We start from the raw sequence: 15220 nt of genomic DNA on the forward strand, positions 1-15220 counted from the left end.
CAACACCTTCCAGACTGCGCTTCACGACACCCTTCGCAGCAACTTCAGCGACAAGCTGACGATAGACCTCTTCAATGGATTTGCTATAATCAACTCGATGATCATCGATAGCAGGACAATGGGACGCGCGGAGCCCTTCGGCAAGGTACGTGAACATAGACAGATTTCCCTACGCAACCCATAAAGTGGTTTGGGGGGGAGAGGGATTAACGACAGTGCGTTCAACAAGGATGAAGAGATTCTTGTTTGCGTCATCTCTTTCGTCCGTCGTTTCCTGTGCGCGCTGCACTTTACGCATGATGAAGAGAGAACGACAGCGGTTGAGGAAGGGGGTGTACAACCCCTCTTGTTTTTCTGAAGGCACACTCTTAATACGTGAAGATATATGTTCTTGTGACGGGAAATTTTGTTTATCGGAAGAATAAGGTGGTGCACGGTACCTCTGTTTAAACATATTCGGCTAAATTGTTGCGTGGTCGCAGCAGCAAATCAATTAAGTTCTAACACGATATATGTAGTACCATATTCTTCATTTTTGTGTGCTCTTAAGTACGACTCTATTACAGGTATGAAGTGAAATTTAAATTCTTCGTAGTGTTTGTCAGTATCTGAGTCTCAAAGGTACCTTTTATTCTTCCCCCCCCCCCCCTCCATCCTTGACATTTAGACACATCCCCTAGCCTCAGTACCTGGGGAAAATCGCGAAAAATTTCTTGAGCAGGGTGGTGTTGCTTGAGTCAACGTACCGACAAGTGGTCTTGGCTTCTCAAAAAAGACAAAACCACTCGTCAAAGAAGGCTTTTCAACGAAGACTCCCTGGGTTCCGCCGTAATCGCCTCTGGGCTGTGGGAAATAATCATGAACCACCTAAAAATGCACTGCCGAGGATGTGACGTCAGCGTGAGTCAGCATTTGCACTTCCGAGCCATAGTCCAGAAAGAAGGTACTCCTCCTCTCCGTTTGAAAGATCTATGCCTACGAACGAAATTGCTGGCAAGTATTTGGGGTTACAGTTCTCACTTCTTCTCGTCCGCAGACTTTCCGGGCAGCGAGCAATCCGATCCTGGAGCCGAGTTGGGCCTACATCCACACGGCCGCCATTTGGCCGGGAGGCAACGCTAGAGTTCCCGAAACGATGGTTGCAGACATGCTCAGGTTGCTTGCAGAGCTGCGTCTGACACAATCAATGTTGTTAAAGGGCCCCTCACCACCCAGCGTTCGAAGACGAGCGAGTGGTTTCCTCCTTGCCTTCACTACCCCTCCTACAGGCTATATCTCACCATCGCCACTTATTTCTTAAAAGCACGTGTACCATGTCAGCACTAAACAGCACTAAACGTTGACCCTAAAAAGATTTCACGCTTGTCAGCTACACGCTGTTACCTCGGTTTGCGCAGTCACAAATACAGAAAATGGAGTGAAATCAGTTGATCGCGCACGATAGTCATGCGAGGCAAGGAAGAACGGATGGCCGGCTGCGTGGCAAAGCAGTGCAGGAGACAATTCACGTCTGATATTTCGCGTATATAGATCAATCGAGAGTATGTACAATATGGACGTCACGGGAATCACTGTTTGCGGCACGAAGTGCGCCAGAAAGACGAGAAACGCCAGGAGAGAATACTGCGCTCGTTTTTTTTTGTATTTTCAGAGGCTGGTGAGGGGCCCATCTTCAAATGCAAAAAGTGACCGTCCGCGTTGTCAGTTCGAAGGGTGCAAAACAATCAATGCAAGAAAGCAACATGTACGCTTCGTGGCTCCATGCGCCATACGCGTTTTCTTAGTCCTCGTTGTTTTTATTAATTTTTTTTTTGCGCTGTTTACTTATATCCGCCGTGAATCAGTACCAGCTCACCCAGTTCTCAATCGTATACCTCACGTGGATATTGCACTACCTTCGGGATCGGTTCACCTTTGACCAAGCGACGGTGTCACGCGATTACGTCACAACAATCCGTTCCCTTTCCATACACCGTTCACCCGGGAAGGTCACGTGGGTTTCTGTACCTCCCTTTTCGTCTGCCGTGTTTCGCTCTATGTCACCACGCAACGATGCTTAAAAATTCGCGTTTACAACGCCGACGGTAACTTTATGCATTGAAATGGCATCGCTCAGGTTGTCGTTGAATATCTGTCGTATTTTCATTAAGTGAACAGTAATTTCATGGTTTTGTATTCAGTGAGTCTGCGTAATTGTACATATTCCTTGCTTTGTGTCTTAAAAAATGTTATAATACACTATTGTTATGAACTGAGTCTTGCAGACAGGTCTTAAAGCATGAATGTTCTTCTGACGACGTTTTATGTATTGTTTTAAAAAAAATTGTGTAACTGTGACTGCTTCTTTGTTACTAATTTTGTAAATGTGTACATTACTGCTCCTTGTGCGGTTTAATGACTGGGACGGGTTATGGCACTTTGTCAGGCATTAAATTGTCTTTTTGCCAACGCTGCCCACTTGCCTTACATGTGTGATCAATGTATAGTACAGTGTACTATGTAATTCATTGAATAAAGTTTCAAAAAGAGACTGACAACCGTGACGTCACACTGGCAAAAACTGCTTGGATTTCGGAGCGATATACAAGAATGCAATTTTTTATCTTCCATTTTCCTTTCTAGTAAAGATACGATAGCGACATCAACGACATCTTCGCGAATCATACGTCGCTATCAAGATATTTCTCTAATAACGTCATTTTAGTCAAAAGTTGTAGCTCCTCCGCAGCAGCCCTTTTCACATCTGAGCGCAGTATCGTGGTTATATGCGCGTGCAGGGATGCAGACGTGGTCGGGATAAGCACTAGCAACTCCACCGACGAGCCCAACATCATCTTGGAACGAGCTGGACCGAACACTGCTCCCTACAAGGCCGCTTCTCCGCCAAACCCCATCAGACCTGTGGCTCCGGGCACTCGCGGAATGGTGAATATGGTACTTACTCAACAATAAAGTAAAGTTGCGCAAAACAAGTGAGCAATACGTTGAAGTGTGAGTACTCCTGGCTACTGCAACATTTATTTATTGCGATAGCACTTACATCAACACTCCCGGGGCGTTTTTGGCGTCGGCGTCGGCGCCGCCGTGAGGTTCCGTATAAAGTCCAAATCGATAGCATCACCCTGCTCGTCGTACGTTGTCCGTACGAGTGAGAGCGTGCGAGAACAGCTGACGATCGCGGCACAAACAGAGGAAACGTGCCGGTCGTCTTTCTTCGCGCGAAAAGTCCATGGGGAGGGGTGCGTGGCTCCGGCAGCAACGCGATGGCGCGCGCGTTATCTTGACAGTGATCAGCAGAAGGCTCATACATTTGTAGGTGCTGTTCTCACCCTTCGGTTTGCGATGGAGCTGCAAGACAGCACGAAGGTCACTTCGCTCACTGAAGCGGCCGCATTTTTTCATATCGGCGTTTTGCTGAGCCACGCCAGGTCGGATGCTAAACAATTAGCTGCCAGCCTTCGTATAAATTCCCAATTTGTTGAGATCTCATTCAGTGCTTCACCCTTGCGGCAAAACTGAGATTTTTTTCACACTTTGCGACATTGGGAAAGCTGGTTCTTAAAAGTTAAGGAAACTTCCATAGCAAAACATATGGCTCCATAGGAAATACATGGGAAACTTGCAGTGGTAAGTAGTGAATAACGAATCGAACCCACGACTTATCTAGTTGGCCGGGCTTGAACCTTCGACACTCCTAGCATACACGTTATCCAATCCTCGACATTCGAAGCATATGGAGACTCTAACCCCGAACGTTCAAACGCTATTGAATCGGTGTTCAGTAGTGGTCAAAGGGGTGCTGACACAAATGATCGAAGCCGAGTTTACTTTGTCATACAACTCTCTTGAATAGAGAGGCGGCTCTAGCAAGTGTGATGCGTATTCAATGCTGATAAGATATTTTATATTGACATTAAAGTCGATTTTCTCATGGCGCACCTACTGGCATCGACACTGTATTGACATGGTGCGTGACCTCACGCAACCTGTATGGTTAGTTGTGATGACGCGAGTCACCAAACATTCAAAATGGCCGCTAGTGCATCACCAAAATCATTCAAGATGACCCATTGTGCGTCACCAACGGAGCCACGGAGCGGAGGGGCCGTAGAATCGTCACAACTTGAGCGAGCATGTGGTGAGAAGGTCGTAACGTGTCGTGACGTCAGGGTACAGCAGGAACCGAAACTAGCTCTTAAAAACATTTTGTAATTAATTTTTTCAGGGTGCACTCACAGTTAGCAGTACATTTTCTAGGCTCTCGAGAGATTGGCCTTTCATTTGACTTAAAAAAGAAAAAAAGAACAGAAAATTTTCGTCTCGCTGCCCCTTTCAGCAAAGGCCAAGCAGTGGTGAAGCGATGGTCAGTAGGCCTATCGTGGTCAAGCGATGGTCAAAGTAGACGTTGGGAAGGGGCACAATGCTCACGCTTGCTTCGACGACCCAGTGAAGTTTCTGCATATCATTCTTTTTTTTCTTCTCTTCCATAGCTGGACATACTCGCTGAGTTTCCTCACTGGAAGAAAGTGCTGAAACGCAAGAGTCTGTGCTTCTCGCTCACGACGTCCATCAACTACATGCGCAGCAGCGCCGATCCTATCGACTTCGTCTCGGAGATCCACAACGTGCAAGACGTGCAGCGATACCACCGGCTAAGGGTGAGCCAGTGTCGCTGCTTTCCGTCAAATACGTTAGGACAGGAACACACAGCGCCAGAGACGGGACGGTGTGATAACGACAGGTGCTGGATAATCTTATTGCGAGGTGCTGGACAATCTTGCGTCCGCATTCTGTAACGAGGTGCGATGGCTACGTACGACCGATAGCCTCAGCGATCGGCGCGCCATTGCTCCTTGTCGAAACTGGTCACGGAGGCTGCGGTGTAACCAAATTAAAACTACCATGCTTACTCGCCCACTACCAGCACTGGCCGGGTGTTTTTGTTTGCACCGCAACGGCTCTAGGTCGCGTGACCTGAGCATTAACGCCACGTGTGACGTCAGTGGTAAAGCGTCACGTCACTGTCAGCCCTGGCAGTGGTGATGCTGGCAAGATGATGAAAACTCAGAAGCGGCACGGCGTAGGTTACTGGCACCTCCAGTGACGCGCGCCAACCACTGACACTGGCAGGGTATACCGATACCTAATTTGTGCACTCCCAGGTAGAACTTCGCCTTTCATTCAAATTACGCGGGGGTTGTGTGACGTACTTGACGTTTCTGCTCGGGTAACGTGACACCAGTGTGCTGACACTGCTGCTCAGCTTTCAAGCATAGAGTTCCCTAGATAATTTGCTAGAGGGAGCTGCGGCGCTGCGATCGTTTAGCCACCATGGGAATGATGGGTGATGGGTAGTACACACGGATTTGCCTAGCCTTCGTGCCTGCGGCTTCGAGCGCACTTGCTGCTTTGTTTATTGTTGAGTTTTGACCTTTGTCTCGCATAAAAGAATGGCTCGTCGTGAACCTCCTGAGCTGGTTTGAAGTCATCAGCCTAAAAAGGTCAAGGTGGTGAAATGGGATTGCTGAACACGGAGATGAAAGACCGAAGCTTAGGCAAACCCATGTACTACCCATCGTTCCTACGCTGGCCGAACCGTCATGCGTTGCAGCTCCCATAGACACTAGCGCCAGATTTCCCTCTAGTGTACTGTGTAATGTTATGCTTCTCCATAGTTTCAAATAGACTCTTCCGAACTCGTCAGCACCGGCCAATGTTGGCTCGTGCTAAGTGATTACTAATATAGGCTTAGAATCGAACAATGTTGGCTGTTGATTTAATGACTAATTTTCATTCGTGGTGGCGCTTATAACAACAACTTCGTCTTTATTCAAAGTCAATATAATGAACTAGTGGTCTACGAAATATTTAATTGCTCCTTTTGCTTGCTGACCACCGTCTCTGCAGTTCACGACCAAGCTGAACGGCACAGGAGTGTATCCCGTCGAGGACAAGCAGACCACCTATTACTTCGACAACACGACGTACTCACACTTCTGGCGGTACATTCGCAATAACGACCTACTGACGCTATTTGCGTACGACACGAACACCACGCTGGCATACAAGGTACGTCGCCACGTTTCGAGACGATCGATGTGGTCCACGGAGCCATGTCACGAAAATAAAAATGCGACCAGCTCCACTGCGCGAACACTGTCGACACAGCGAAGTAGTAGCAGTGATTTTTCAGGAAGGAAGAAAAAGGCGCGAATTTCTGCAGCCTAATAACATAGCGAAGCTGATGCCTGCCTTCGTCAGGCTCACCCTCACCTATCTTTGCGCCCCTCTCATTAATTCACCCGTTCTGCCAAGCCTCGATACTCCTCCTCTTGGCGAGCCTCTCATTGGTTCACAGTTTCCACCGAGCCTCACCCTCGCCCATCTTGCGCACTTCTCATTGGTTCGCCTTTCTGCCGAGCCTCGACACTCCTCCTCTTGGCGAGCCTCTCATTGGTTCACACTTTCCACCGAGCCTCACCGGCCCATATTGCGCACTTCTCATTGGTTCGCCTTTCTGCCGAGCCTCGATACTCCTCCTCTTGGCGAGCCTCTCATTGGTTCACAGTTTCCACCGAGCCTCACCCTCGCCCATCTTGCGCACTTCTCATTGGTTCGCCTTTCTGCCGAGCCTCGATACTCCTCCTCTTGGCGAGCCTCTCATTGGTTCACAGTTTCCACCGAGCCTCACCCTCGCCCATATTGCGCACTTCTCATTGGTTCGCCTTTCTGCCGAGCCTCGATACTCCTCCTCTTGGCGAGCCTCTCATTGGTTCACAGTTTCCACCGAGCCTCACCCTCGCCCATCTTGCGCACTTCTCATTGGTTCGCCTTTCTGCCGAGCCTCGATACTCCTCCTCTTGGCGAGCCTCTCATTGGTTCACAGTTTCCACCGAGCCTCACCCTCGCCCATATTGCGCACTTCTCATTGGTTCGCCTTTCTGCCGAGCCTCGATACTCCTCCTCTTGGCGAGCCTCTCATTGGTTCACAGTTTCCACCGAGCCTCACCCTCGCCCATCTTGCGCACTTCTCATTGGTTCGCCTTTCTGCCGAGCCTCGATACTCCTCCTCTTGGCGAGCCTCTCATTTGTTCACAGTTTCCACCGAGCCTCACCCTCGCCCATATTGCGCACTTCTCATTGGTTCGCCTTTCTGCCGAGCCTCGATACTCCTCCTCTTGGCGAGCCTCTCATTGGTTCACAGTTTCCACCGAGCCTCACCCTCGCCCATCTTGCGCACTTCTCATTGGTTCGCCTTTCTGCCGAGCCTCGATACTCCTCCTGTTGGCGAGCCTCTCATTGGTTCACAGTTTCCACCGAGCCTCACCCTCGCCCATATTGCGCACTTCTCATTGGTTCGTCTTTCTGCCGAGCCTCGATACTCCTCCTCTTGGCGAGCCTCTCATTGGTTCACAGTTTCCACCGAGCCTCACCCTCGCCCATATTGCGCACTTCTCATTGGTTCGCCTTTCTGCCGAGCCTCGATACTCCTCCTCTTGGCGAGCCTCTCATTGGTTCACAGTTTCCACCGAGCCTCACCCTCGCCCATCTTGCGCACTTCTCATTGGTTCGCCTTTCTGCCGAGCCTCGACACTCCTCCTCTTGGCGAGCCTCTCATTGGTTCACAGTTTCCACCGAGCCTCACCCTCGCCCATATTGCGCGCTTCTCATTGGTTCGCTTTTCTACCGAGCCTTGCCCTCGCCATCTTGGTGCAGCGCAGCCGCTTCCCTTTCCACCGAGTCCCACTCTGGCCACACCGCATGGGCACGTGACCAGTGCTACGGCATTAAGGGACGGGCAAGCCTCGACTAAGAACACTGTTAAAACCCTGACCTAGGTGTCTGGTAGTCGCACTCGTACCTCGGTATTGGGGTGCTCTGGTGAAATCCTTGGATTAACTTTGTAGGAATGATTCCTGCATGCATTTGCCTATGACAGAAATGATAAATCGCCCAACAAGGGTGGTACGTGCGACGGCACGCTATAGAAGCGTTAGCAATTCCGCACGCGTAATTATACTCAACTGGGAATTAAAGTGGCGGTAAGTTGAAACCGACGGCCATTAGCACGTGGCAGTACTCTCTTAACTCGTCCAACATTCAGTACTTCGTAAGGTGACGATATAAAAAATTGGCCGCGTATTTACGTGCTTCGCTGCAAATGCCATCGAAAGACAACTGTCTTCTGCTGGCCGTACTACATGAGTCCTCCTCCTCTATGTTGAATCGCCGCATCTGGCTTAAGAAACACTATAGGGTCTTTATAATTACGTATTATGTATTTTCTAGTAAAGGAACGCGCCACCTAATACTTACGCATCGATGTTGCGCCTCAGATGTGCGTAATATTTACTTTTTGATCGACAATGTTCACAAATACGAACGCCGGTACTAGTTCAAGATGCCACTCAGCCACCCGGCCAAAGTTCAGCAAGTGCTTAAACTTTGGCCGGGTGGCTGGGTCGTGTGACAGACAGACAGACAGACAGACAGACAGACAGACAGACAGACAGACAGACAGACAGACAGACAGACAGACAGACAGACAGACAGACAGACAGACCGAAATTTCTGCGTTGAAGTATCCCAAGAAATACTATCGCCTTTAAAAAATCTGGAGGCGTGGCCTCAATCCTTGACTTAAGTGTATGCAACGCTGGTGTGTGGTTGTGACACTCGCAGCTCGGTGTTCATGTGCCCTGGTGTATTCCTTGTGTTAACCTTGTGTTTCGTCGCACTGCCGAAGCGGATCTCGGAGGCCACGCGGAAAGAAGCGCGTGGTTGAGATCCGTTCCGCCAGGTGCCGCAACGATCCCAGCAGCTCACAAGTTTTCAGTAAAGTAAATCAATGAATTTTCATAAAGTATCCTGACAGTGAATGACTCTTCTGTTAAGTCAAGTTAAGCTCCGATATCACGTGTATCCAACATAACTCGTTTCTTCAACCAGAACCACCGATTTCTGTTTAGTAAAAGAATTTCTGGACATTCGGAAAACCGGAAATAGTGCTCGGACCCGATATGATTTGAAGAGGAACGCGAGAGTCAGTGGTGTCGCTATTCAAGACTCAGATTCGTTTAGATGCGAAGTTCTTTTTTCTTTCGTTGTATTGCATGCAGCGTTGGCGTTGGAAAACACGTGCGTGCCGATATCGTTTTAGAACGGTGGTGCCCCCCCCCCCAAAAAAAAAAAAACAGAAAACAAAAACAAATGCAGCTCCATTACTGTGAAAGCCGCGGAAGTGCGTAGCACGGTCACCCAGCGATTCCCGTCCGTAGAGTTCCCGCTACTCCGCTTACCGAACTGTCGATGACGTCATTGTTTGTGGTAAGCATGTATAGCGTTTCCCAGGCAGGAGCAGAATCTCGTTAAGGAGTTTCGAAAACTCGGTGTGCGACATGCGCGCTACTTTTTGATTCGCTTTATCGACTTCCTGCTTGTTACGGCAGTTGAGATAGGCGTCGTCTGCAGCGAGTTCCGTCAGGTTGTCTCCCCCTTCAGAGGTAGTGACCAAGTGCCGACGAAGTCCTCTGCGAGGCGGTGACGCCATCTTGCGTGACGCAGGAGTAATGGAAGATGTCCGCAGCAATTTTAGCTATTTTAACTGAAATATTGCGATTACTTCTTGGTTATTGCTGTTAGTTATATATTATTATTTTTGACCTTGTTCATTTAGTTTAACCCGGTTTTGAGCATTACTAGCCATGTTTTAGGCTTGTATTTAGCGCTTGATTGTGAGCGTGACCACGCCACGTGAGATCTGCGGATGGACAACAAGCCGGGCCCCTAAAGCGCTACGCACTTGACACGATAATACAAGAGCAAGGAACACGGTCCTTCTGATATCGTTTATGTTAAAAGACTCGGCGGGCAAAGGCTTTTGCGGCGTATGTGGTGTCTTGACTTCTCTTCTTTTAAAGGGGTACTGACACCATTTTGCGGAGGCGAATTTACACTGCCACACAAATCTCCCGTTTAGAGAGACGGCTCTGAGCAAGTGTGATGCTCAGCAAATGCTGTTGAGATATTTTATTTTGATGTTAAAGTCAATTTTCTCATGGCGCACCTACCGACATCGACACTAGCTTGACGTCAGGCTACACTGGTTCTGGTGACTTCACGCAGCAGTCTGTCTAGTTGTGATGACGTCAGGTACCGAAACTTCCAAAACGGCCGCCTGTGCGTCACCAAAACATTCAAAATGGCCGCTTGTGCGTCACCAACGGAGCAACGGTGAGGTGCGGCCGTGGAAACGTCACGATATCTTGCGCACGCACGTGACGAGAAGCTTATACCGTGTTGTGACGTCAGGGTACAGTAGTAACCGCAATTAGCTTTTAAAATCATACTATAATTACTTTTCAGGGCTCTTTCACATTATCAGTACATTTAAGAGGGCTTGGCCTTTCATTTGACGCAAGAAAACGACCATGGAAAATTTTCTTGTCAGTACCCCTTTCATGTGAATACGTACCAACAGCTCTCTGTCATTCTAAGCTGATATCGTTGTGCTTTCCACTTTATACTTGGGTATTTCAGGCGAACGAGATGCTCGACGCTTACGGACAGGACAAGTGCATCGTCTTCGAAGACATCGGCGAGGACTATGAGGAAGTGGGCTTTAACTACACCAACCAGCACGTCTTCTTCGGAAAGTTGGACATGATAAAGGCCGTGTACGACGTGATGGTCAAGAGGTACGGAGTACCTTTTCCCTAAACAGAAAAAAAAGATTGCCACAACTTGTGGAAGACCTTGATGACTCAGCACGGAACTCCAGCAGGCTTCCACGGACATTGTTTTGAAGCACCATAGTGTAGTCAACGACAGGGGGGTGGTGACGTGACTCTTTTCAAGCGCCAAAGTGACGTCATCAGCAAGCGGATGACGACACTTGGCAAGCTGTTATAATACTCGTAAATTCTACAGAGACAACACCGTTGTGCATCTTTGAGTCGAGGACAAGTGTGGACGGCTACGTAATATTTGGTGTCTTTTATATTGAATCGTGTGTTTGACATGTACTTTTGTGTTTCCTAATGTTTGCGCCTTGGTGACGTCAACAACGAGAGCGGTGACGATACTTGGCGAGGTGTCACAATACTCGCAAACTATATAGAGACAAGACCGGCGTGCATCTCGATGGCAAGTGTGAACCGCTACGTCATAGTTTCCTTGTGACTTTTCTGTGTTGAACTGTTTGTTCGATGCGTACTTTCGTGTTTATTATTTTCTGGGCGTTATGGACCCAATCGCTGTTGGCGTAATCTTACTTGTGATGACTTGTTTTCGTCATGTTGGCCTGACCCGACCATGCGAGGCAGCTTTTGATCTTCACGATTGATGTTATAAATATGTGATGTTTCGGGAACGCAGCATTGCTTGCACCTAAGTGAACGGTCTGACGTGAATGTGTTTATTTTTTTTTGTCTCAACTATATCAGTGATGCTAAACGTAATTGCCTTATCGATAAATTAGATCAAAGTACTCTACGTGCGTCGCCAGATAAGGTGCGTTGCTTCTGTACCCCAACGAACGTTATGGTACACAAGCAACACACAGAAGCAATACACGGAGACAGCGGTGAAAGTTCTTTTGTTTTTTGGTTGTCGCCAGTATGCCCTACGGCGTAAGTTAAACAAGAAGGTGAAAACGCATATTCTCGTTTTCTTCAGAATAATACTGCAGCCTCCGCTAAGGCGTTCGAGTTATCGGTTAGTTTTAACGAAATTTCTCGGCATGTTAATCTTGTTTCGACTTGATTGTGTGCGTGGTTTTCGACCTTGTCTGAAACGTTCTGCGTGTTTCGCGCAGGCCTGGCGTTTCTTTTTCTTCTTTTTATTACGCGCTTCGCCCCCGCGGAAGTGCGGTCGCTGTGGCGGGGAATCAAATCCACGCCCTCGTGCTTAACTTTCGCAATGTAAGCATGCAAGCACACCATATCGCAGGACATGACGCAGCACCTTTAAATGCGACGGCAAAGAGAAAGAAAAAATTAAGCCAGCTTCACTGACGTAGCGTCGCGAGGACTGATTAAACAGCGGAGCTAGTGGCATTAGTTGCGTGGCTCTTCTTTCGTTTCTCATTTCTTTCTTTGACTTTTCTTTTCTGCAGTATTTCTTTTCCTTTGCTAGGCTTTTCCTTCGTTTGCTCCACTAGTCTTTTTTTTTTTGATGCCACTAGCCCCACTGATTAATCAGTCCTCAATTAAGTCAGTGAAGATGGCTCGTTTATGTTTTAAGTGCTGAGCACTTTAGGGCCCCGAGCTGTCGTAATCTGTCGTCGCCTCGAGGCTCGTGTAGCTTGGCGTAACGCTGACAAAACCACGTATAGCATAGCCATCTGAAGCATATTGAGTGCGCGCTCGCGCCAAAGTGAAGTCTTCTTCCTCTTGTTCTTCGAGCACCTTGATATCAAGTGCGGAGCACTGTAGGAGCCCGGGCTGTCGTATGCTGTCGTCACTTGGCGTACCGCGGGCAAAACCACGTATAAAAATAAGGCAGCTGCGCACTAGGGCTGTCAAGCCTGAAGGAAGTGCGGAGCTGTGCAGCCTTCTTTCTCTTCGGTTTTTTAAATGCGAAGCATTTCTTAGCGAACCTCTGGCACTTTGAGCGTTTCTATCTACGTATCAATCTATCTATCTATCTATCTATCTATCTATCTATCTATCTATCTATCTATCTAGCCGCCTACGTCTGGGCGCTCTCATGATCGGCTCCTTAACTTGGTGTAGACCAAAATTGGCATGGGAGGGCAAGAAGACTTGACGAATATGACTGTCGGGTCTTCACATGAATAACGCGAAGATCCTGTCGCGTACATCGTCAAACCCTCTCCTCCAGACCCGTGCGGCACATACCCGTTTACCAGGGGCCGCGGTGTACGGGTATGCGCCACAGGTGATTGACAGTTTATATCTACCCAGGAACGGCGAGAACAGACATTGGTAACTTAAATAGAAGAGCGTGAAGAAAAACCGACATCGGCAGCGTTGACCCGACGAACGGAAAGAATGAAAATTAGGACCGCAGCAGGAATCGAACCCAAGCATTCTGCGTGGCAATCAGGTATTCTACCACAGAGCCACGACATGTACATAAACTGGTTTGGAAAAAACAGCCTATGGAGGCGTAATATCGGTGCAACGTCAATTGTGGTTATGGTGCTGGCTATCTAATTTTGGAACAAAGCAATAAACACTACATGATACTCCTACGATACAGGCGTCATATCAGATTAACGTCTGTGGTTCCGGTGTTGGCTCCGGTTTTATAGCAGTCTAATAAACATTACATTTGTATTCCTATGATTCAGCAAGCTATATTGATGCATTGCACGACCCCGGAGGAATACATTAACGAAAGTTACGTATGATATTAGCCCGCCAGAACGCCGCAGTGTATTCTTCATTTCTTAAGAGGCTGGACGATGGCCTCATGCTGACCGAGGATGATACCAGGTTTACTGACAGCCGCTTTGTAGACTAGGCTACGTAGGCCACATAGGCCCAGGTAGTCTACGAATACGACAAGCGCCATCCATTTATGTTGGTCTACCTAGCACTATCCAGGCCTACCAGCCTGAACGGCCTATACCTCACCAACGCGAAGGGTGACTTCAGGTTCCGACATGTCGCCGGCTCTATCGACAGACAATTTGTTGACGAAATGACGGAGGCATCCACGATTTCCAACAGGTGCACAATACGTCATACTTCACTACACATGGACCCTTCGTCACCGCGATCACGACCGGATCCAGTTACAAGTCATGACGAGCTGTTGGTGCTCACTGACCACGGTGATGATGACCTTGTTCAAGAACTGTCAGGAACTTCTTCCACACATGCACACGGGTTCGTGAGACGTGCTTACGTTCTCCATCACAAGGACAAACACTACATATCAGGTTACTGCTCCTGGTGTTGGTAAAACCATGTTGCCGTACGCAGCGTTACCCAACTGTAAACAACTGGTTATATAACACATATGCTGCTCTTCGACGTATATGTGTGCGTATAAAATTTATGCAAATCCTTAGCGTCACTTTGTAACGTTTCGCTCAGAAAAAATTACGCCACAGTCAGTTCCGCCGCATGCTTCGCATACATCGACTCTCACGGTGCGTGGGATCTGCCGAATTTTTTTCTTTCCTCCTTTCTTTTTCCCTTTTTTTTTGTCTTTTTTCTCTCTATTTGTATTTATTTCTACCTCTCTCTATCTATTTCTTTCTCTTTCTTGCTCTTCCTATTTTCTCCCTTTCTAGCACCACTGGTGCTAAGTTGCCTTAATTTTTCTCTCCCCGACTCTTCTGGATCATAACGACGTCATCCTGGAGCCCTCCACTACGGCGTCCCTCAATCCTATCGTGGTTCTAGAACGTAAAACCCCAGATATTGTATTAGAACGACGTCGTCATTGCCGCTGACGCGTCAACCCTCTTTGACGCCTCCGTCGGGCAGCTGCTGCTCGCGGAGAGCGCACGACGTTACCCATCACCGAACATTCTAGTTATAGAGCTTCATTTTCAGTGAACCGGTTGTGAATAGTGGGGCTTACCCGATTCTGTGGCACATACCCGATAGGTGCTGCACACGACGCTCCGTGGGGTTGATGGTGATGTGCCTCTACATATGGCTCATACCCACACTGGGGGATCGGCCAAGAATTGTTGATGTGAAGTTTTAAAGTTATAACTAATGATTAGACGTCGACTTTAACCCTTCGGCTCTGGCGGTGTCAATTGATACCACCACACAATATTTCCTCCAGCACCTCGGAAATTAAACCAAAACTGCTCAATCTTGGGGGAATACTTCTTCAATGATCCCCACTGCGATCGAAACTAATATTGTAGCACGTTTGCGGAGCTGGGAGCCACAAAGAAGCAGCTAGACGGAAGTCATGGGTGACGCCAAGGTGGGTAAGCGCCATTTTCGGGACGACGTACCGAGACTGTGTCATGGAGTATCACGCTGACAAGTAAGACGATGGATCACATTTTGTGTACTTTAGTGAATAGCAGGAGTAAAGAAGCCATTTTTCTCATTTCACAACCACTGAGCCCTGACGACCCAATTTGGCTCCATGCTTATTAATCCGTAAATAATTGCACCACTGGCTTAATTTTTCGTTTGTGGTCTTATCAGGTCCTACTAGGAAAACACGCACAGAAAAAAAGTTTCCGACCAAAATAACAAATCCAGGGCTGAAAGGGTTA

At 48.2% G+C, this 15220-nt stretch overlaps 1 protein-coding gene across 1 annotated transcript; it reads left to right on the forward strand.

Moving 5' to 3' along the window:
• The first annotated feature begins 1147 nt into the window (after nucleotides 1-1147).
• On the forward strand, nucleotides 1148-10886 carry LOC119399118 (uncharacterized). The gene is made up of 5 exons (XM_049417539.1): nucleotides 1148-1155; nucleotides 2778-2925; nucleotides 4491-4658; nucleotides 5908-6069; nucleotides 10540-10886. The coding sequence occupies exons 1-5, from the start codon at nucleotides 1148-1150 to the stop codon at nucleotides 10717-10719; spliced, it is 666 nt and encodes a 221-aa protein (XP_049273496.1). The 3' UTR covers nucleotides 10720-10886.
• Nucleotides 10887-15220: the final 4334 nt, after the last annotated feature.

This window comes from Rhipicephalus sanguineus, chromosome 7 (assembly GCF_013339695.2).
Source record: "Rhipicephalus sanguineus isolate Rsan-2018 chromosome 7, BIME_Rsan_1.4, whole genome shotgun sequence".
NCBI lineage: Eukaryota > Metazoa > Arthropoda > Arachnida > Ixodida > Ixodidae > Rhipicephalus > Rhipicephalus sanguineus.